This window comes from Chiloscyllium punctatum, chromosome 28, assembly GCF_047496795.1.
Source record: "Chiloscyllium punctatum isolate Juve2018m chromosome 28, sChiPun1.3, whole genome shotgun sequence".
NCBI lineage: Eukaryota > Metazoa > Chordata > Chondrichthyes > Orectolobiformes > Hemiscylliidae > Chiloscyllium > Chiloscyllium punctatum.
Genome location: NC_092766.1, coordinates 8,576,706 through 8,600,184, shown reverse-complemented (window position 1 = coordinate 8,600,184; position 23,479 = coordinate 8,576,706). Strand labels below are relative to the sequence as shown.

The 23,479-nt window shown below is 56.1% G+C and overlaps 1 protein-coding gene across 2 annotated transcripts in view; it reads right to left on the bottom strand.

Moving 5' to 3' along the window:
* vps45 (vacuolar protein sorting 45 homolog) overlaps nt 1-23,479 on the bottom strand; it is a 149,025-nt gene that overhangs the window by 5,690 nt on the left and 119,856 nt on the right. For both annotated transcript variants that reach the window (XM_072548854.1, XM_072548855.1), the window contains exon 14: nt 1,079-1,210. In XM_072548854.1, the coding sequence (XP_072404955.1) occupies nt 1,079-1,210 (132 nt within the window). The remainder of the gene's footprint in view (nt 1-1,078; nt 1,211-23,479) is intronic.

Here is a 23,479-nt window from a genome sequence, read left to right as displayed (position 1 = left end):
GCTGTAATAGACCGACTCAATGGATGAGGAAGGGGGATTGTGCTGAGGGCATGCCATTGCAAGGAAAGTGTCCGCTAGAGATGTTTCAGTCTCCAGGAGCAGTGATAAATCCTACACTGGCTGTGAACACAAAGGAAGTTTGACTAAGAGCAGAATACTTGCCAGCTGTAGTAACTGGGCTTTGGGCTGGAGTAGGCATTAGTATTCAGACCTCGAGTGGGGAGGGATGTATACCTCACCATGCTGATTTCTGCAGACACTAATATTGTACAGTTTATGTCTCTAAATAGTAATGAATATTGAGACTGAGGAAAGTGCTATCAAGTCAGGAAGGAATGACATCAAACTGCAAAGAAATGGGACTTAGACCCAAGGTCAGTTCTGACCTGTCGCACTTTATAATCAGACTTCTGCATCTCTAACGTTTGTGTTTGAAAGTCTGGTCCACAGACTCTTTAAGGGCCTTGCATACAGTCCAAGTAGCAGATGTCTCAGTTGTACATGAGCACCATATGGTGGAACTGAAATTGTTTAAAAACCCAAACTATACAATATACAAAGGCAGATGAGCTATTACAGGCCACTGATGTAACGGAGACCTTGCTGTGTGCACCACACATCAACACAAACTGTGGTTGAAAGGCATTTACTTCCACTGGATTCCCTTTTGGGAAATGAACAAGTTGTCCTTCACAGGAATATCCAAAAATGCAGACCACAACCACGCAAATATTGTCAATGCATCAAATCCTTTTGCATTTACCTCTAATAAACTGAATTATACGTATAATAACGCATCCTTTGGCAGCCCAGCATTGCAGTCAGCCCAGCCCAGCCTGGTTCTCACTAACTGTCCCATGATACACACACAAGATCAGGTATAAGATCTATAGTTCCTATGTGAGACGCCTCCAGTCCTCGAACCTTACTATTTTCATCAGAATGCTGTTGAGAACAGCACAAGCTCGGCTAGAAGGCACTCTGACCATGCCTGAGGTGTGTCATACTGTGGGAATCTGCTCTCATCAGCTGGCCAGGATTACAAAGTCCATTCCCAGGGCCCCTGACTCGCCCTTACCTCTTGGTGTTGTGAATGGTTGTCCCACCCAACACAATCCTGACTCCTGGACTGGTACGGTTCAGATTGTAGACAGTCTGTGCCTCCTCATAGGTCGCTCCTCCAATGATAAACACAATGATATCTTGTGGACTGTAAGAAAGGGTGAGGGGTTAGTATCATCAAGGAGTTACTTAGCCGAGCGTAACATTACTGAGCAATCTGTACTGCTGCCAATTGGAAGGAGGTACCTAATTTAATAAATGGATATTACTCCAACATAGACCCACTGTATATCCAAATCCAGAACCACAGCTCAGAGTGGGAGCTACCATTGGTCTCGGTGCCTCTGTTATTGATGGTCATCTTCCATCAACTTAGAACTGATTATGACATGGTTTGTGGTCTAGTCCCTGACTGATATCATGTCCCAGGTGAATATTGTGGAGCTAAACTCTATGAAAAACACACAGAAAACTCTTCAAATCAGAAAGAAGCCAAGTTACTTGGGCACTTGGACAGAAAATCAACTTGTATTTACCTTGTACCTTGAATGTAATAAAATATTTGATGGTTCTTTACTGAGAATAATTGAATAAGGAGACAGAGATGGAAGGATCAGGGCTGGTGACTAAATGCCTGGTGAAAGAGGTCAGTTTTCTAGCATGGCATAATGGAGGGCATAGAACAAGAGAGGCAGAGAGGAAATTCCACACCGAGGGCCCCGGGACTGGAAGGTACAGCCACCATCGGTGAAAACTGGGGGATGAGCAAGAATCCAGAACACAAAGAACACGAGGGTTGCAGGGACTGGAGGAGCTATCAGAGATGGAGGGGTGTGTACGGGCTGCAGGAGGTTACAGAAATAGGGAGGGCTGTAGGGACTGGAGGAGTTAACCTATTGGGGGAGGGGGGGGGGGGTAGAGGGACTGGAGCTGACAGAAAAAGGGAGGTGTACAGCAGCTGGAGGAAGTGAAAGAGATAGGGAGAGCTGTAGGGACTGGAGGAGGTTACACAGTTAGGAAAGGGTGTAGGGACTGGAGGAGGTTACACAGTTAGGAAAGGGTGTAGGGACTGGAGGAGGGTACACAGTTAGGAAAGGGTGTAGGGACTGGAGGAGGGTACACAGTTAGGAAAGGGTGTAGGGACTGGAGGAGGTTACACAGTTAGGAAAGGGTGTAGGGACTGGAGGAGGTTACACAGTTAGGAAAGGGTGTAGGGACTGGAGGAGGTTACACAGTTAGGAAAGGGTGTAGGGACTGGAGGAGGTGACACAGTTAGGAAAGGGTGTAGGGACTGGAGGAGGGTACACAGTTAGGAAAGGGTGTAGGGACTGGAGGAGGTGACACAGTTAGGAAAGGGTGTAGGGACTGGAGGAGGTTACACAGTTAGGAAAGGGTGTAGGGACTGGAGGAGGGTACACAGTTAGGAAAGGGTGTAGGGACTGGAGGAGGGTACACAGTTAGGAAAGGGTGTAGGGACTGGAGGAGGTGACACAGTTAGGAAAGGGTGTAGGGATTGGAGAAGGTTACACAGTTAGGAAAGGGTGTAGGGACTGGAGGAGATTACACAGTTAGGAAAGGGTGTAGGGACTGGAGGAGGGTACACAGTTAGGGAAGGGTACAGGGACTGGAGGAGGTTACACAGTTAGGAAAGGGTGTAGGGACTGGAGGAGGTTACACAGTTAGGAAAGGGTGTAGGGACTGGAGGAGGGTACACAGTTAGGAAAGGGTGTAGGGACTGGAGGAGGTTACACAGTTAGGAAAGGGTGTAGGGACTGGAGGAGGTGACACAGTTAGGAAAGGGTGTAGGGACTGGAGGAGGTGACACAGTTAGGAAAGGGTGTAGGGACTGGAGGAGGTTACACAGTTAGGAAAGGGTGTAGGGACTGGAGGAGGGTACACAGTTAGGAAAGGGTGTAGGGACTGGAGGAGGGTACACAGTTAGGAAAGGGTACAGGGACTGGAGAAGGTTACACAGTTAGGAAAGGGTGTAGGGACTGGAGAAGGTTACACAGTTAGGAAAGGGTGTAGGGACTGGAGGAGGTGACACAGTTAGGAAAGGGTGTAGGGACTGGAGGAGATTACACAGTTAGGAAAGGGTGTAGGGACTGGAGGAGGGTACACAGTTAGGAAAGGGTGTAGGGACTGGAGGAGGTTACACAGTTAGGAAAGGGTGTAGGGACTGGAGGAGGTGACACAGTTAGGAAAGGGTGTAGGGATTGGAGAAGGTTACACAGTTAGGAAAGGGTGTAGGGACTGGAGGAGATTACACAGTTAGGAAAGGGTGTAGGGACTGGAGGAGGGTACACAGTTAGGAAAAGGTGTAGGGACTGGAGAAGGTTACACAGTTAGGAAAGGGTGTAGGGACTGGAGGAGGTTACACAGTTAGGAAAGGGTGTAGGGACTGGAGGAGGGTACACAGTTAGGAAAGGGTGTAGGGACTGGAGGAGGTTACACAGTTAGGAAAGGGTGTAGGGACTGGAGGAGGGTACACAGTTAGGAAAGGGTGTAGGGACTGGAGGAGGTGACACAGTTAGGAAAGGGTGTAGGGACTGGAGGAGGTGACACAGTTAGGAAAGGGTGTAGGGACTGGAGGAGGTGACACAGTTAGGAAAGGGTGTAGGGACTGGAGGAGGTGACACAGTTAGGAAAGGGTGTAGGGACTGGAGGAGGTTACACAGTTAGGAAAGGGTGTAGGGACTGGAGGAGGTTACACAGTTAGGAAAGGGTGTAGGGACTGGAGGAGGGTACACAGTTAGGAAAGGGTGTAGGGACTGGAGGAGGGTACACAGTTAGGAAAGGGTACAGGGACTGGAGAAGGTTACACAGTTAGGAAAGGGTGTAGGGACTGGAGGAGGTGACACAGTTAGGAAAGGGTGTAGGGACTGGAGGAGGTTACACAGTTAGGAAAGGGTGTAGGGACTGGAGGAGGTGACACAGTTAGGAAAGGGTGTAGGGACTGGAGGAGGTTACACAGTTAGGAAAGGGTGTAGGGACTGGAGGAGGTGACACAGTTAGGAAAGGGTGTAGGGACTGGAGAAGGTTACACAGTTAGGAAAGGGTGTAGGGACTGGAGGAGGTTACACAGTTAGGGAAGGGTACAGGGACTGGAGGAGGTTACACAGTTAGGGAAGGGTGTAGGGATTGGAGGAGGGTACACAGTTAGGAAAGGGTGTAGGGACTGGAGGAGATTACACAGTTAGGAAAGGGTGTAGGGACTGGAGGAGATTACACAGTTAGGAAAGGGTGTAGGGACTGGAGGAGGTGACACAGTTAGGAAAGGGTGTAGGGACTGGAGGAGGTGACACAGTTAGGAAAGGGTGTAGGGATTGGAGGAGATTACACAGTTAGGAAAGGGTGTAGGGACTGGAGGAGGTTACACAGTTAGGAAAGGGTGTAGGGACTGGAGGAGGGTACACAGTTAGGAAAGGGTGTAGGGACTGGAGAAGGTTACACAGTTAGGAAAGGGTGTAGGGACTGGAGGAGGTGACACAGTTAGGAAAGGGTGTAGGGATTGGAGGAGATTACACAGTTAGGAAAGGGTGTAGGGACTGGAGGAGGTTACACAGTTAGGAAAGGGTGTAGGGACTGGAGGAGGGTACACAGTTAGGAAAGGGTGTAGGGACTGGAGGAGGGTACACAGTTAGGAAAGGGTGTAGGGACTGGAGGAGATTACACAGTTAGGAAAGGGTGTAGGGACTGGAGGAGGGTACACAGTTAGGAAAGGGTGTAGGGACTGGAGGAGGTTACACAGTTAGGGAAGGGTACAGGGACTGGAGGAGGGTACACAGTTAGGAAAGGGTGTAGGGACTGGAGGAGGGTACACAGTTAGGAAACGGTGTAGGGACTGGAGGAGATTACACAGTTAGGAAAGGGTGTAGGGACTGGAGGAGGGTACACAGTTAGGAAAGGGTGTAGGGACTGGAGGAGGTTACACAGTTAGGAAAGGGTGTAGGGACTGGAGGAGGGTACACAGTTAGGAAAGGGTGTAGGGACTGGAGGAGGTTACACAGTTAGGAAAGGGTGTAGGGACTGGAGGAGGTTACACAGTTAGGAAAGGGTGTAGGGACTGGAGGAGATTACACAGTTAGGAAAGGGTACAGGGGCTGGAGGAGGTTACACAGTTAGGAAAGGGTGTAGGGACTGGAGGAGGTTACACAGTTAGGAAAGGGTGTAGGGACTGGAGGAGGTGACACAGTTAGGAAAGGGTGTAGGGACTGGAGGAGATTACACAGTTAGGAAAGGGTGTAGGGACTGGAGGAGGTTACACAGTTCGGAAAGGGTGTAGGGACTGGAGGAGATTACACAGTTAGGAAAGGGTGTAGGGACTGGAGGAGATTACACAGTTAGGAAAGGGTGTAGGGACTGGAGGAGATTACACAGTTAGGGAAGGGTACAGGGGCTGGAGGAGGTTACACAGTTAGGAAAGGGTGTAGGGACTGGAGGAGGTTACACAGTTAGGAAAGGGTGTAGGGACTGGAGGAGGTGACACAGTTAGGAAAGGGTGTAGGGACTGGAGGAGATTACACAGTTAGGAAAGGGTGTAGGGACTGGAGGAGGTTACACAGTTAGGAAAGGGTGTAGGGACTGGAGGAGGGTACACAGTTAGGAAAGGGTGTAGGGACTGGAGGAGATTACACAGTTAGGAAAGGGTGTAGGGACTGGAGGAGGTGACACAGTTAGGAAAGGGTGTAGGGACTGGAGGAGATTACACAGTTAGGAAAGGGTGTAGGGACTGGAGAAGGTGACACAGTTAGGAAAGGGTGTAGGGACTGGAGGAGGGTACACAGTTAGGGAAGGGTACAGGGACTGGAGGAGGGTACACAGTTAGGAAAGGGTGTAGGGACTGGAGGAGGGTACACAGTTAGGGAAGGGTGTAGGGACTGGAGGAGGTTACACAGTTAGGAAAGGGTGTAGGGACTGGAGGAGGGTACACAGTTAGGAAAGGGTGTAGGGACTGGAGAAGGGTACACAGTTAGGAAAGGGTGTAGGGACTGGAGAAGGTTACACAGTTAGGAAAGGGTGCAGGGACTGGAGGAGATTACACAGTTAGGAAAGGTTGTAGGGACTGGAGGAGGTTACACAGTTAGGAAAGGGTGTAGGGACTGGAGGAGGTGACACAGTTAGGAAAGGGTGTAGGGACTGGAGAAGGTTACACAGTTAGGAAAGGGTGTAGGGACTGGAGGAGATTACACAGTTAGGAAAGGTTGTAGGGACTGGAGGAGGGTAAACAGTTAGGAAAGGGTGTAGGGACTGGAGGAGGTTACACAGTTAGGAAAGGGTGTAGGGACTGGAGGAGGGTACACAGTTAGGGAAGGGTGTAGGGACTGGAGGAGGGTACACAGTTAGGGAAGGGTACAGGGACTGGAGGAGGTTACACAGTTAGGAAAGGGTGTAGGGACTGGAGAAGGTTACACAGTTAGGAAAGGGTGTAGGGACTGGAGGAGGATACACAGTTAGGAAAGGGTGTAGGGACTGGTGGAGGTTACACAGTTAGGAAAGGGTGTAGGGACTGGAGGAGATTACACAGTTAGGAAAGGGTGTAGGGATTGGAGGAGGATACACAGTTAGGAAAGGGTGTAGGGACTGGAGGAGGTTACACAGTTAGGAAAGGGTGTAGGGACTGGAGGAGATTACACAGTTAGGAAAGGGTGTAGGGATTGGAGGAGGTGACACAGTTAGGAAAGGGTGTAGGGACTGGAGGAGGGTACACAGTTAGGAAAGGGTACAGGGACTGGAGGAGGTTACACAGTTAGGAAAGGGTGTAGGGACTGGAGGAGGGTACACAGTTAGGAAAGGGTGTAGGGACTGGAGAAGGTTACACAGTTAGGAAAGGGTGTAGGGACTGGAGGAGGGTACACAGTTAGGAAAGGGTGTAGGGACTGGAGGAGGTTACACAGTTAGGAAAGGGTGTAGGGACTGGAGGAGGGTACACAGTTAGGAAAGGGTGTAGGGACTGGAGAAGGGTACACAGTTAGGAAAGGGTGTAGGGACTGGAGAAGGTTACACAGTTAGGAAAGGGTGTAGGGACTGGAGGAGGGTACACAGTTAGGAAAGGGTGTAGGGACTGGAGGAGATTACACAGTTAGGAAAGGGTGTAGGGACTGGAGAAGGTTACACAGTTAGGAAAGGGTGTAGGGACTGGAGGAGGTGACACAGTTAGGAAAGGGTGTAGGGACTGGAGGAGGGTACACAGTTAGGAAAGGGTGTAGGGACTGGAGGAGGTGACACAGTTAGGAAAGGGTGTAGGGACTGGAGGAGATTACACAGTTAGGAAAGGGTGTAGGGACTGGAGGAGATTACACAGTTAGGAAAGGGTGTAGGGACTGGAGGAGGGTACACAGTTAGGAAAGGGTGTAGGGACTGGAGGAGGTTACACAGTTAGGGAAGGGTACAGGGACTGGAGGAGGGTACACAGTTAGGAAAGGGTGTAGGGACTGGAGGAGGGTACACAGTTAGGAAAGGGTGTAGGGACTGGAGGAGGGTACACAGTTAGGAAAGGGTGTAGGGACTGGAGGAGGGTACACAGTTAGGGAAGGGTACAGGGACTGGAGGAGGGTACACAGTTAGGAAAGGGTGTAGGGACTGGAGGAGATTACACAGTTAGGAAAGGGTGTAGGGACTGGAGGAGATTACACAGTTAGGAAAGGGTGTAGGGACTGGAGGAGGGTACACAGTTAGGAAAGGGTGTAGGGATTGGAGGAGATTACACAGTTAGGAAAGGGTGTAGGGACTGGAGGAGGGTACACAGTTAGGAAAGGGTGTAGGGACTGGAGGAGGATACACAGTTAGGAAAGGGTGTAGGGACTGGAGGAGGGTACACAGTTAGGAAAGGGTGTAGGGACTGGAGGAGGTGACACAGTTAGGAAAGGGTGTAGGGACTGGAGGAGGTTACACAGTTAGGAAAGGGTGTAGGGATTGGAGGAGGTTACACAGTTAGGAAAGGGTGTAGGGATTGGAGGAGGTGACACAGTTAGGAAAGGGTGTAGGGACTGGAGGAGGGTACACAGTTAGGAAAGGGTGTAGGGACTGGAGGAGGGTACACAGTTAGGAAAGGATGTAGGGACTGGAGGAGGTTACACAGTTAGGAAAGGGTGTAGGGACTGGAGGAGGGTACACAGTTAAGAAAGGGTGTAGGGACTGGAGGAGGGTACACAGTTAGGAAAGGGTGTAGGGACTGGAGGAGGGTACACAGTTAGGAAAGGGTGTAGGGACTGGAGGAGGTTACACAGTTAGGAAAGGGTGTCGGGACTGGAGGAGGGTACACAGTTAGGAAAGGGTGTAGGGACTGGAGGAGGGTACACAGTTAGGGAAGGGTACAGGGACTGGAGGAGGGTACACAGTTAGGAAAGGGTGTAGGGACTGGAGGAGGTGACACAGTTAGGAAAGGGTGTAGGGACTGGAGGAGGGTACACAGTTAGGAAAGGGTGTAGGGACTGGAGGAGGGTACACAGTTAGGAAAGGGTGTAGGGACTGGAGGAGGGTACACAGTTAGGAAAGGGTGTAGGGACTGGAGAAGGTTACACAGTTAGGAAAGGGTGTAGGGACTGGAGGAGGTGACACAGTTAGGAAAGGGTGTAGGGACTGGAGGAGGTGACACAGTTAGGAAAGGGTGTAGGGACTGGAGGAGATTACACAGTTAGGAAAGGATGTAGGGACTGGAGGAGGTTACACAGTTAGGAAAGGGTGTAGGGATTGGAGAAGGTTACACAGTTAGGAAAGGGTGTAGGGACTGGAGGAGGGTACACAGTTAGGAAAGGGTGTAGGGACTGGAGAAGGTTACACAGTTAGGAAAGGGTGTAGGGACTGGAGGAGGGTACACAGTTAGGAAAGGGTGTAGGGACTGGAGAAGGTTACACAGTTAGGAAAGGGTGTAGGGACTGGAGAAGGTTACACAGTTAGGAAAGGGTGTAGGGACTGGAGGAGGTTACACAGTTAGGAAAAGGTGTAGGGACTGGAGAAGGTTACACAGTTAGGAAAGGGTGTAGGGACTGGAGGAGGTTACACAGTTAGGAAAGGGTGTAGGGATTGGAGAAGGTTACACAGTTAGGAAAGGGTGTAGGGACTGGAGGAGGTTACACAGTTAGGAAAGGGTGTAGGGACTGGAGGAGGTTACAGCACGGTGACTCAGTGGTTAGCACTGCTGCCTATGGAACCAGGTTCGACTCCAGCCTTGGCCGATTGTCTGTGTGGAGTTTGCACATTCTCCCCGTGTCTGCATGGGATTCCTCTTGATGCTCCACATTCCTCTAACAGTCCAAAGATGTGCAGGTTAGGGTGGGTTACCCATGGGACATTGTACACCGTGTTCAGGGATGTGCAGGTTAGGGTGGGTTACCCATGGGACATTGTACACCGTGTTCAGGGATGTGCAGGTTAGGGTGGGTTACCCATGGGACATTGTACACCGTGTTCAGGGATGTGCAGGTTAGGGTGGGTTACCCATGGGACATTGTACACCCTGTTCAGGGATGTGCAGGTTAGGGTGGGTTACCCATGGGACATTGTACACCCTGTTCAGGGATGTGCAGGTTAGGGTGGGTTACCCATGGGACATTGTACACCGTGTTCAGGGATGTGCAGGTTAGGGTGGGTTACCCATGGGACATTGTACACCGTGTTCAGGGATGTGCAGGTTAGGGTGGGTTACCCATGGGACATTGTACACCGTGTTCAGGGATGTGCAGGTTAGGGTGGGTTACCCATGGGACATTGTACACCGTGTTCAGGGATGTGCAGGTTAGGGTGGGTTGGCCATGGGACATTGCACACCGTGTTCAGGGATGTGCAGGTTAGGGTGGGTTACCCATGGGACATTGTACACCGTGTTCAGGGATGTGCAGGTTAGGGTGGGTTACCCATGGGACATTGTACACCCTGTTCAGGGATGTGCAGGTTAGGGTGGGTTGGCCATGGGACATTGTACACCGTGTTCAGGGATGTGCAGGTTAGGGTGGGTTACCCATGGGACATTGTACACCCTGTTCAGGGATGTGCAGGTTAGGGTGGGTTACCCATGGGACATTGTACACCGTGTTCAGGGATGTGCAGGTTAGGGTGGGTTACCCATGGGACATTGTACACCGTGTTCAGGGATGTGCAGGTTAGGGTGGGTTACCCATGGGACATTGTACACCCTGTTCAGGGATGTGCAGGTTAGGGTGGGTTACCCATGGGACATTGTACACCGTGTTCAGGGATGTGCAGGTTAGGGTGGGTTAGCCATGGGACATTGTACACCGTGTTCAGGGATGTGCAGGTTAGGGTGGGTTACCCATGGGACATTGTACACCGTGTTCAGGGATGTGCAGGTTAGGGTGGGTTACCCATGGGACATTGTACACCGTGTTCAGGGATGTGCAGGTTAGGGTGGGTTACCCATGGGACATTGTACACCATGTTCAGTGATGTGCAGGTTAGGGTGGGTTACCCATGGGACATTGTACACCGTGTTCAGGGATGTGCAGGTTAGGGTGGGTTAGCCATGGGACATTGTACACCGTGTTCAGGGATGTGCAGGTTAGGGTGGGTTACCCATGGGACATTGTACACCGTGTTCAGGGATGTGCAGGTTAGGGTGGGTTGGCCGTGGGAAATATGGGGTCGGGCATGGTGCTGGGTTGGCTTCTCTTCAGAATGTCAGTGTGGACCAGTTGGGCTGAATGGTCTGTTTCCACACTCTTGGGATTCTATGAGCTAGGGACTGATACTGGGACTGGAGGAGGTTACAGTGATCAGGATGGAGAAGGTCAGGCTGAGGCCATTGCTCCAGGGCTACTGGAAGCTGCTTCGCTGGAACGTCCTGGAATTTTTCAGTGAACCAGTCCATTTAAATAAAGGTCACTGTGCTTTCCATCAGAGCTAATGGAAATTTCAAAACTAACAGGGATGGGAGAGGTCACAAACCTGCACCCAGTCCCAGCACTTTACAAGATTATACATCGGAATCTGATTCACAAGTAAGGCCAACTGGATGGGATCAGTGGGGAGAGTTCAAAAGCTGATTGTCCTGTAAAACGTCCTGGGCTCTGTTAACGTACTGATGTGTGTGTGTCTGTGTGTGACGGGGGGTGTGTGTGTGTGTGTGAGAGAGAGAGAGTGGTGTGAGAGAGTGAGTGTGGGTGTGAGAGAGAGAGTGTGGGTGTGTGTCTATGTGTGTGTGTGTGAGTGTGTGTGTCTGTGTGATAGTGTGTGTGTGTGTGTATGTGAGTGTGTACGTGTGACAGTGTGAGAGTGTGTGTGTGGGTGTGTGAGAGAGTGTGTGTTTGTTGGTGTGTGTGTGTGAGAGTGTGTTTGTGTGAGAGTGTGTGTGTGTGTGTGACAGTGTGAGAGTGTGAGTGTGTGAGAGAGTGTGTGTGTGAGAGTGTGTGTGCGTGTGAGAGTGTGTGTGTGAGTATGTGTGACAGTGTGAGAGTGTGTGTGTGTGAGTGTGTGTGGGTGTGTGTGTGAGAGAGTGTTTGTGTGGGTATGTGTGACAGTGTGAGAGAGTGTGTGTGTGTGAGTGAGTGTGTGTTGGTGTGTGTGTGTGAGAGCGTGTGTCTGTGTGAGAGAGTGTGTGTGTGTGTGTGTATGTGTGACAGTGTGAGAGTGTGTGTGAGTGAATTAGTGACTGAGTGGGGGGGGTGTGAGAGGGTGTGTGTGAGAGAGTGTGTTTGTGTGGGTGTGTGTGTGTGAGAGCGCGCGCGTGTGTGTGTGTGTGTGTGTGTGTGTGTGTATGTGTGAGTGAGAGTGAGTGTGAGTGGGTGAGTGCGTGTGTGTGTGTGAGGGGCGGTGTGTGTGAGCGAGTTAGTGTGTGTGTGAGGGTGTGTGTGTGTGTGTGAGTGAGTGCGTGTGTGAGGGGGGGTGTGTGTGATGGAAATGACAATATTTCTGTTGAATAAAGGGAACTATGCAGCTATGAGGGAGGAGCTGGCCAAAGTTCAATGGTGCAATACCTTGGCAGGGATGGCAGTGGAGGAACAATGGCAGATATTTCTGTGTATAATGCAGAAGATGCAGGATCAGTTCATTCCAAAAAGGAAGAAAGATCCTATGAGGAAGCAGGGGTGACTGTGGCTGACGAGGGAAGTTAAGAAACGTATAAAGTCAAAAGAGCAAGAGTATAACATAGCAAAGATCAGTGGGAAAGCAGAGGACTGGGAAGCTTTTAAAGAACAACAGAGGATTACGAAGAAGGAAATACGCAGAGAAAAAATGAGGTATGAAGGTAAACTGGCTAAAAGTATAAAGGAGGATAGTAAAAGCTTTTTTCGGTATATGAAAGGCAAAAAAATGGTTAAGACTAAAATTGGGCCCTTGAAGACAGAAACAGGGGAATATATTACGGGGAACAAAGAAATGGCAGAAGAATTGAATTGGTACTTCAGATCTGTGTTCACTGGGGAACACACAAGCAATCTCCCTGAGGTAACAGTGGCTGAAGGACCTGAACTGAAGGGAATTTATATTTGCCAGGAATTGGTGTTGGAGAGACTGTTAGGTCTGAAGGTTGATAAGTCCCCGGGGCCTGATGGTCTACATCCCAGGGTACTGTAGGAGGTGGCTCTCGAAATCGTGGATGCGTTAGTGATTATTTTCCAGAGTTCGATAGATTCGGGATCAGTTCCTGCGGATTGGAGGGTGGCTAATGTTGAACCACCTTTTAAGAAAGATGGGAGAGAGAAAGCAGGAAATTATAGACCAGTTAGTCTGACCTCAGTGGTGGGAAAGATGCTGGAGTCTATTATAAAGGATGAAATTATGACACACCTGGATAGTAGTAACAGGATAGGTCAGAGTCAGCATGGATTTATGAAGGGGAAATCATGCTTGACTAATCTTCTGGAATTTTTTGAGGATGTAACTCTGAAGATGGACGTGGGAGATCCAGTAGATGTAGTGTACCTGGACTTTCAGAAAGCCTTTGATAAAGTCCCACATAGGAGGTTAGTGAGCAAAGTTAGGGCACATGGTATTGAGGGCAAAGTACTAACTTGGATGGAAAGTTGGTTGGCTGATAGGAAACAAAGAGTAATGATAAACGGCTCCATTTCGGAATGGCAGGCGGTGACCAGTGGGGGTTCCGCAGGGATCAGTGCTGGGACCGCAGCTTTTTACAATATATGTTAATGATATAGAAGATGGTATTAGTAATAACATTAGCAAATTTGCTGATGATACTAAGCTGGGTGGCAGGAGGATGTTAGGAGATTACAGGGTGACCTGGACAGGTTAGGTGAGTGGTCAGATGCATGGCAGATGCAGTTTAATGTGGATAAACGTATGGTTATCCACTTTGGTGGCAAGAACAGGAAGGCAGATTACTATCTAAATGGAGTCAGGTTAGATAAAGGGGCAGTACAAAGAGATCTGGGTGTTCTTGTACACCAGTCAATGAAGGTAAGCACGCAGGTACAGCAGGTAGGGAAGAAGGCTAATAGCATGCTGGCCTTCATAACAAGAGTATAGAAGCGAAGAGGTTCTTCTGCAGCTGTACAGGGCCCTGGTGAGACCACACCTGGAATACTGTGTACAGTTCTGGTCTCCAAATTTGAGGAAAGACATTCTGGCTATTGAGGGAGTGCAGCGTAGGTTCACGAGGTCAATTCCTGGAATGGCGGGACTACCTTATGTTGAAAGACTGGAGTGACTGGGCTTGTATACCCTTGAGTTTAGAAGACTGAGAGGGGGTCTGATTGAGACATATAAGATTATTAAAGGATTGGACACTCTGGAGGCAGGAAACATGTTTCCGCTGATGGGTTGAGTGCCGAACCAGAGGACACAGCTTAAAAATACGGGGTAGACCATTTAGGACAGAGATGAGAAACTTCTTCACCCAGAGAGTGGTGGCTGTGTGGAATGCTCTGCCCCAGAGGGCAGTGGAGGCCCAGTCTCTGGACTCATTTAAGAAAGAGTTGGATAGAGCTCTTAAGGATAGTGGAATCAAGGGTTATGGAGATAAGGCTGGAACAGGATACTGATTGAGGATGATCAGCCATGATCATATTGAATGGTGGTGCAGTCTCGAAGGGCAGAATGGCCTACTCCTGCACCTATTGTATATTGTGTGTGTGTGTGTGTGTGTGTGTGTGTGTGTGTGTGTGTGTGCGTGTGTGCGCGCGCGCGTGAGAGTGTGTGTTTATGAGGGTGTGTTTGTGTGTGTGGGGTGTATGTGCGTGAGGGTGTGTGTATGTGAGTGTGTGTGTGTGAGAGAGTGTGTGTGTGTGGGTGTGTGTGTGCGAGGGTGTGTGCGCGCGCGTGTGTGTGTGTGAGAGAGTATGAGTGAGTGAGTGTGTGTGTGAGTGAGTGTGTGTGGGGCGTGTGAGGTGTGTGGGGCGTGTGTGGTGTGTGGGGCATGTGAGGTGTGTGTGAGGGTGTGTGAAGGTATGAGGGTGTGTGTATGAGAGTGTGAGTGTGTGAGTGTGAGGGGGTGTGTGTGGGGGGGTGTGTGTGGGGGGGTGTGTGTGTAGGGGGGGTGTGTGTGGGGGGGTGTGTGTGGGGGGGTGTGTGTGGGGGGGTGTGTGTGGGGGGGTGTGTGTGGGGGGGTGTGTGTGGGGGGGTGTGTGTGGGGGGGTGTGTGTGGGGGGGGTGTGTGTGCGAGGGTGTGTGTGCGAGGGTGTGTGTGCGAGGGTGTGTGTGCGAGGGTGTGTGTGTGTGGGATTGTGTGTGTGTGAGAGAGTATGTGCGTGAGAGTGTCTGTGTGTGAGGGTGTCTGTGTGTGTGTGTGTGTGAGGGCGTGTGTGTGTGAGGGCGTGTGTGTGTGAGGGCGTGTGTGTGTGAGGGCGTGTGTGTGTGAGACAGTATGTGTGTGGGGGTGTGTGTGTGTGGGGTGTGGGGTGTGGGGTCTGTGTGTGTGTGAGTGAGAGTGTGGTGATCTGTGGGGAGTGGGGATGGTGATCGATGTGCCCTTTGTTGACAGTGAGCAGTACATCTGTGTGAGTGTGAGAGAGTGTGTGTGTGGGGGGGGGTGTGTGAGGGAGGGTGTGTGTGTGTGTGGGAGGGTGTGTGTGTGTGTGTGGGGTGTATGTGTGGGGTGTGTGAGAGTATGTGTGTGTGTGGGGTGTGTGCGCATGTGTGAGAGGGTGTGTGTGTGAGAGAGAGGGTGTGTGTGTATGTGTAGGTGTGTGTGTGAGTGTGTGGTGATCTATGGGGAGTGGGGATTGTGATCATTGTGCCCTTTGTTGATAGTGAGCAGTGTATCTGTGTGAGTGTGAGAGAGTACGTGTGTGGGGGGTGTGAGGGAGGGTGTGTGTGTGTGTGGGAGGGTGTGTGTGTGTGTGTGTGTGTGTGAGAGAGTGTGTGTGTGAGGGTGTGTGTGTGTGTGTGAGGGTGTGTGTGTGTGTGTGAGGGAGGGTGTGTGTGTGAGGGAGGGTGTGTGTGGGGTCTGTGTGTGTGTGTGTGTGTGTGTGTGTGTGTGTAAGGGTGTGTATGTGGGGTGTGTGTGTGTGAGGGTGTGTATGTGTGGGGTGTGTGTGTATGTGTGGGTGTGTGAGGGTATGTGTGTAGGGTGTGTGTGTGTGTGTGTGTGTGTGTGTGTGTGAGAGAGAGAGTGTGTGTGTATAAGGGTGTGTGTGCGCGTGTGTGAGGGTGTGTGTGTATGTGTAGGTGTGTGTGGGGTGTATGTGTGGGGTGTGTGAGGGTATGTGTGTAGGGGGTGTGTGTGTGTGAGAGAGAGTGTGTGTGTATAAGGGTGTGTGTGCGTGTGTGAGGGTGTGTGTGTGTATGTGTAGGTGTGTGTGGGAGAGTATGTGTGTGTGTGGGGTGTATGTGTGGGGTGTGTGAGGGTGTGTGTGTGTGAGTGTGAGTGTGGCATGGGGGCCAGTGTTAACCCCTTCACAGGGCAGGGGGGCCGGTGTTAACCCCTTCACGGGGCAGGGGGGCCGGTGTTAACACCTTCACAGGGGGCTGGTGTTAACCCTTTCACAGGGCATGGAGGCTGGTGTTAACCCCTTCACAGGGCATGGGGGGGGGGCCGGTGTTAACCCCTTCACAGGGCATGGGGGCCAGTGTTAACCCTTTCACAGGGCAGGTGGGGGGGGCCGGTGTTAACCCCTTCACAGGGCATGGGGGCCAGTGTTAACCCTTTCACAGGGCAGGGGGGCCAGTGTTAACCCCTTCACGGGGCAGGGGGGCCAGTGTTAACACCTTCACAGGGGGCTGGTGTTAACCCTTTCACAGGGCATGGAGGCTGGTGTTAACCCCTTCACAGGGCATGGGGGGGGGGCGGTGTTAACCCCTTCACAGGGCACGGGGGGGGGGCGGTGTTAACCCCTTCACAGGTAACGGGGGGGGCCGGCGTTAACCCCTTCACAGGGCAGGGGGGGGGCCGGTGTTAACCCCTTCACAGGGCAGGGGGGGGGCCGGTGTTAACCCCTTCACAGGGCATGGGGGGGGCCGGTGTTAACCCCTTCACAGGGCGGGGGGGGGGGGCCGGTGTTAACCCCTTCACAGGGCAGGGGGGCCAGTGTTAACCCCTTCACAGGGCACGGGGGCCAGTGTTAACCCCTTCACAGGGCATGGGGGGGGGCCAGTGTTAACCCCTTCACAGGGTACGGGGGGAGCCGGTGTTAACCCCTTCACAGGGCACGGGGGCCAGTGTTAACCCCTTCACAGGGCACGGGGGCCAGTGTTAACCCCTTCACAGGGCATGGGGGGGGCCGGTGTTAACCCCTTCACAGGGCAGGGGGGCCAGTGTTAACCCCTTCACAGGGTACGGGGGGGGGGGGGGGGGGGGGGGGCGGTGTTAACCCCTTCACAGGGCACGGGGGCCAGTGTTAACCCCTTCACGGGGCAGGGGGGCCGGTGTTAACCCCTTCACAGGGCACGGGGGCCAGTGTTAACCCCTTCACAGGGCATGGGGGGGGGCCAGTGTTAACCACTTCACAGGGTACGGGGGGAGCCGGTGTTAACCCCTTAACGGGGCAGGGGGGCCGGTGTTAACCCCTTCACAGGGCAGGGGGGCGGTGTTAACCCCTTCACAGGCAGGGGGGCCGGTGTTAACCCGTTCACGGGGCAGGGGGGCCGGTGTTAACCCCTTCACGGGGCAGGGGGGCTGGTGTTAACCCCTTCCGGGGCATGGGGGGGGGCTGGTGTTAACCCCTTCACAGGGCATGGGGGGGGCCGGTGTTAACCCCTTCACAGGGCAGGGGTGGGGCCGGTGTTAACCCCTTCACAGGGCACAGGGGCCGGTGTTAACCCCTTCACAGGGCAGGGGGCCCTTGTTAACCCCTTCACGGGGCATGGGGGGGGCCGGTGTTAACCCCTTCACAGGGCGGGGGGGGGGCCGGTGTTAACCCCTTCACAGGGCAGGGGGCCAGTGTTAACCCCTTCACAGGGCACGGGGGGGGCTGGTGTTAACCCCTTCACAGGGCACGGGGGGGGCCGGTGTTAACCCCTTCACAGGGCACGGGGGGGGCCGGTGTTAACCCCTTCACGGGGCATGGGGGGGGCCGGTGTTAACCCCTTCACGGGGCATGGGGGGGGCCGGTGTTAACCCCTTCACAGGGTACGGGGGCCGGTGTTAACCCCTTCACAGGGCACGGGGGGCTGGTGTTAACCCCTTCACAGGGCAGGGGGGCCGGTGTTAACCCCTTCACGGGGCAGGGGGGCTGGTGTTAACCCCTTCACGGGGCAGGGGGGCTGGTGTTAACCCCTTCACGGGGCACGGGGGGGCCGGTGTTAACCCTTCACAGGGCACGGGGCCCGGTGTTAACCCCTTCACAGGGCAGGGGGGGCCGGTGTTAACCCCTTCACGGGGCAGGGGGGCCGGTGTTAACACCTTCACAGGGGGCTGGTGTTAACCCTTTCACAGGGCATGGAGGCTGGTGTTAACCCCTTCACAGGGCATGGGGGGGGCCGGTGTTAACCCCTTCACAGGGCATGCGGGCCAGTGTTAACCCTTTCACAGGGCAGGGGGGGGGGGGGCCGGTGTTAACCCCTTCACAGGGCATGGGGGCCAGTGTTAACCCTTTCACAGGGCAGGGGGGCCAGTGTTAACCCCTTCACGGGGCAGGGGGGCCGGTGTTAACACCTTCACAGGGGGCTGGTGTTAACCCTTTCACAGGGCATGGAGGCTGGTGTTAACCCCTTCACAGGGCATGGGGGGGGGCGGTGTTAACCCCTTCACAGGGCACGGGGGGGGGCGGTGTTAACCCCTTCACAGGTAACGGGGGGGGCCGGCGTTAACCCCTTCACAGGGCAGGGGGGGGGGCCGGTGTTAACCCCTTCACAGGGCAGGGGGGGGGCCGGAGTTAACCCCTTCACAAGGGCAGGGGGGGGGGGCGGTGTTAACCCCTTCACAGGGCAGGGGGGCCAGTGTTAACCCCTTCACAGGGCACGGGGGCCAGTGTTAACCCCTTCACAGGGCATGGGGGGGGGCCAGTGTTAACCCCTTCACAGGGTACGGGGGGAGCCGGTGTTAACCCCTTCACAGGGCACGGGGGCCAGTGTTAACCCCTTCACAGGGCACGGGGGCCAGTGTTAACCCCTTCACAGGGCATGGGGGGGGCCGGTGTTAACCCCTTCACAGGGCAGGGGGGCCAGTGTTAACCCCTTCACAGGGTACGGGGGGGGGGGGGCGGTGTTAACCCCTTCACAGGGCACGGGGGCCAGTGTTAACCCCTTCACGGGGCAGGGGGGCCGGTGTTAACCCCTTCACGGGGCACGGGGGCCAGTGTTAACCCCTTCACAGGGCACGGGGGCCAGTGTTAACCCCTTCACAGGGCATGGGCGGGGGCCAGTGTTAACCCCTTCACAGGGTACGGGGGGAGCCGGTGTTAACCCCTTCACGGGGCAGGGGGGCCGGTGTTAACCCCTTCACAGGGCAGGGGGGCGGTGTTAACCCCTTCACAGGGCAGGGGGGGCCGGGTGTTAACCCCTTCACGGGGCAGGGGGGCCGGTGTTAACCCCTTCACAGGGCAGGGGGGCTGGTGTTAACCCCTTCACGGGGCATGGGGGGGGCTGGTGTTAACCCTTTCACAGGGCATGGGGGGGGCCGGTGTTAACCCTTCACAGGGCAGGGGTGGGGCCGGTGTTAACCCCTTCACAGGGCACAGGGGCCGGTGTTAACCCTTCACAGGGCAGGGGGCCCTTGTTAACCCCTTCACGGGGCATGGGGGGGGCCGGTGTTTAACCCCTTCACAGGGCGGGGGGGGGGCCGGTGTTAACCCCTTCACAGGGCAGGGGGGCCAGTGTTAACCCCTTCACAGGGCACGGGGGGGGGGGGGCCGGTGTTAACCCCTTCACAGGGCACGGGGGGGGGGCCGGTGTTAACCCCTTCACGGGGCATGGGGGGGGCCGGTGTTTAACCCCTTCACGGGGCATGGGGGGGGCCGGTGTTAACCCCTTCACAGGGTACGGGGGCCGGTGTTAACCCCTTCACAGGGCACGGGGGGCTGGTGTTAACCCCTTCACAGGGCAGGGGGGGCCGGTGTTAACCCCTTCACAGGGCACAGGGGCCGGTGTTAACCCCCTTCACAGGGCAGGGGGCCCTTGTTAACCCCTTCACGGGGCATGGGGGGGGCCGGTGTTAACCCCTTCACAGGGCGGGGGGGGGGCCGGTGTTAACCCCTTCACAGGGCAGGGGGCCAGTGTTAACCCCTTCACAGGGCACGGGGGGGGCTGGTGTTAACCCCTTCACAGGGCACGGGGGGGGGGCCGGTGTTAACCCCTTCACAGGGCACGGGGGGGGCCGGTGTTAACCCCTTCACGGGGCATGGGGGGGGCCGGTGTTAACCCTTCACGGGGCATGGGGGGGGCCGGTGTTAACCCCTTCACAGGGTACGGGGGCCGGTGTTAACCCCTTCACAGGGCACGGGGGGCTGGTGTTAACCCCTTCACAGGGCAGGGGGGCCGGTGTTAACCCCTTCACGGGGCAGGGGGGCTGGTGTTAACCCCTTCACAGGGGCAGGGGGGCTGGTGTTAACCCCTTCACGGGGCACGGGGGGCCGGTGTTAACCCCTTCACGGGGCACGGGGCCCGGTGTTAACCCCTTCACAGGGCACGGGGGGCCGGTGTTAAACCCTTCATGGGGTACGGGGGGGGGGGGGGCGGTGTTAACCCCTTCACAGGGCGCGGGGGGGGGTCGGTGTTAACCCCTTCACAGGGCAGGGGGGGGGGGGTCGGTGTTAACCCCTTCACAGGGCAGGGGGGGGGGTCGGTGTTAACCCCTTCACAGGGCAGGGGGGGGGGCCGGTGTTAACCCCTTCACAGGGCACGGGGGGGGGCCGTGTTAACCCCTTCACAGGGCAGGGGGGGGGCCGGTGTTAACCCCTTCACAGGGGCACGGGGGGGGGGCCGGTGTTAACCCCTTCACAGGGCACGGGGGGGGGCCGGTGTTAACCCCTTCACAGGGCGCGGGGGGGGTCGGTGTTAACCCCTTCACGGGGCACGGGGGGGGGCCGGTGTTAACCCCTTCACGGGGCAGGGCGGCTGGTGTTAACCCCTTCACGGGGCAGGGGGGGCCGGTGTTAACCCCTTCACGGGGCGACGGGGCCCGGTGTTAACCCCTTCACAGGGCGCGGGGGGGGTCGGTGTTAACCCCTTCACAGGGCATGGGGGGGGTCAGTGTTAACCCCTTCACAGGGTACGGGGGGGGGGTCGGTGTTAACCCCTTCACGGGGCGGGGGGGGGGTCGGTGTTAACCCCTTCATGGGGCAGGGGGCCCTTGTTAACCCCTTCACAGGGCAGGGGGGGGCCAGTGTTAACCCCTTCACAGGGCACGGGGGGGGGCCGGTGTTAACCCCTTCACAGGGCAGGGGGCACTTGTTAACCCCTTCACGGGGCAGGGGGGGGGGGCGGTGTTAACCCCTTCACAGGGCAGGGGGGGGGGTCAGTGTTAACCCCTTCACAGGGCACAGGGGGGGCCGGTGTTAACCCCTTCACAGGGCATGGGGGGGGTCGGTGTTAACCCCTTCACAGGGCACAGGGGGGGGCGGTGTTAACCCCTTCACAGGGCACGGGGGGGGCCGGCGTTAACCCCTTCACAGGGGGGGGGCGAGGGGGGGGGGGGGGGGGGGGGGGGGGGGCCGGTGTTAACCCCTTCACAGGGCAGGGGGGGGGGCCGGTGTTAACCCCTTCACAAGGCAGGGGGGGGGGGCCGGTGTTAACCCCTTCACAGGGCAGGGGGGCCAGTGTTAACCCCTTCACAGGGCACGGGGGCCAGTGTTAACCCCTTCACAGGGCATGGGGGGGGGCCAGTGTTAACCCCTTCACAGGGTACGGGGGGAGCCGGTGTTAACCCCTTCACAGGGCACGGGGGCCAGTGTTAACCCCTTCACAGGGCACGGGGGCCAGTGTTAACCCCTTCACAGGGCATGGGGGGGGCCGGTGTTAACCCCTTCACAGGGCAGGGGGGCCAGTGTTAACCCCTTCACAGGGTACGGGGGGGGGGGCGGTGTTAACCCCTTCACAGGGCACGGGGGCCAGTGTTAACCCCTTCACGGGGCAGGGGGGGCCGGTGTTAACCCCTTCACGGGGCACGGGGGCCAGTGTTAACCCCTTCACAGGGCACGGGGGCCAGTGTTAACCCCTTCACAGGGCATGGGGGGGGGCCAGTGTTAACCCCTTCACAGGGTACGGGGGGAGCCGGTGTTAACCCCTTCACGGGGCAGGGGGGCCGGTGTTAACCCCTTCACAGGGCAGGGGGGCGGTGTTAACCCCTTCACAGGGCAGGGGGGCCGGTGTTAACCCCTTCACGGGGCAGGGGGGCCGGTGTTAACCCCTTCACAGGGCAGGGGGGCTGGTGTTAACCCCTTCACGGGGCAGGGGGGGGCTGGTGTTAACCCTTTCACAGGGCATGGGGGGGGCCGGTGTTAACCCCTTCACAGGGCAGGGGTGGGGCCGGTGTTAACCCCTTCACAGGGCACAGGGGCCGGTGTTAACCCCTTCACAGGGCAGGGGGGGGGGGGCCGGTGTTAACCCTTTCACAGGGCATGGAGGCTGGTGTTAACCCCTTCACAGGGCATGGGGGGGGCCGGTGTTAACCCCTTCACAGGGCATGGGGGTCGGTGTTAACCCTTTCACAGGGCAGGGGGGGGGGGGCCGGTGTTAACCCCTTCACAGGGCATGGGGGCCAGTGTTAACCCTTTCACAGGGCAGGGGGGCCAGTGTTAACCCCTTCACGGGGCAGGGTGGCCGGTGTTAACACCTTCACAGGGGGCTGGTGTTAACCCTTTCACAGGGCATGGAGGCTGGTGTTAACACCTTCACAGGGCATGGGGGGGGGGCGGTGTTAACCCCTTCACAGGGCACGGGGGGGGGGCGGTGTTAACCCCTTCACAGGGCACGGGGGGGGCCGGCGTTAACCCCTTCACAGGGCAGGGGGGGGGGCCGGTGTTAACCCCTTCACAGGGCAGGGGGGGGGGCCGGTGTTAACCCCTTCACAGGGCAGGGGGGGGGGCCGGTGTTAACCCCTTCACAGGGCAGGGGGGGCCAGTGTTAACCCCTTCACAGGGCACGGGGGCCAGTGTTAACCCCTTCACAGGGCATGGGGGGGGGCCAGTGTTAACCCCTTCACAGGGTACGGGGGGAGCCGGTGTTAACCCCTTCACAGGGCACGGGGGCCAGTGTTAACCCCTTCACAGGGCACGGGGGCCAGTGTTAACCCCTTCACAGGGCATGGGGGGGGCCGGTGTTAACCCCTTCACAGGGCAGGGGGGCCAGTGTTAACCCCTTCACAGGGTACGGGGGGGGGGGGCGGTGTTAACCCCTTCACAGGGCACGGGGGCCAGTGTTAACCCCTTCACGGGGCAGGGGGGCCGGTGTTAACCCCTTCACGGGGCACGGGGGCCAGTGTTAACCCCTTCACAGGGCACGGGGGCCAGTGTTAACCCCTTCACAGGGCATGGGGGGGGGCCAGTGTTAACCCCTTCACAGGGTACGGGGGGAGCCGGTGTTAACCCCTTCACGGGGCAGGGGGGCCGGTGTTAACCCCTTCACAGGGCAGGGGGGCGGTGTTAACCCCTTCACAGGGCAGGGGGGCCGGTGTTAACCCCTTCACGGGGCAGGGGGGCCGGTGTTAACCCCTTCACAGGGCAGGGGGGCTGGTGTTAACCCCTTCACGGGGCATGGGGGGGGCTGGTGTTAACCCTTTCACAGGGCATGGGGGGGGCCGGTGTTAACCCCTTCACAGGGCAGGGGTGGGGCCGGTGTTAACCCCTTCACAGGGCACAGGGGCCGGTGTTAACCCCTTCACAGGGCAGGGGGGGGGGGCCGGTGTTAACCCTTTCACAGGGCATGGAGGCTGGTGTTAACCCCTTCACAGGGCATGGGGGGGGCCGGTGTTAACCCCTTCACAGGGCATGGGGGTCGGTGTTAACCCTTTCACAGGGCAGGGGGGGGGGGGGCGGTGTTAACCCCTTCACAGGGCATGGGGGCCAGTGTTAACCCTTTCACAGGGCAGGGGGGCCAGTGTTAACCCCTTCACGGGGCAGGGTGGCCG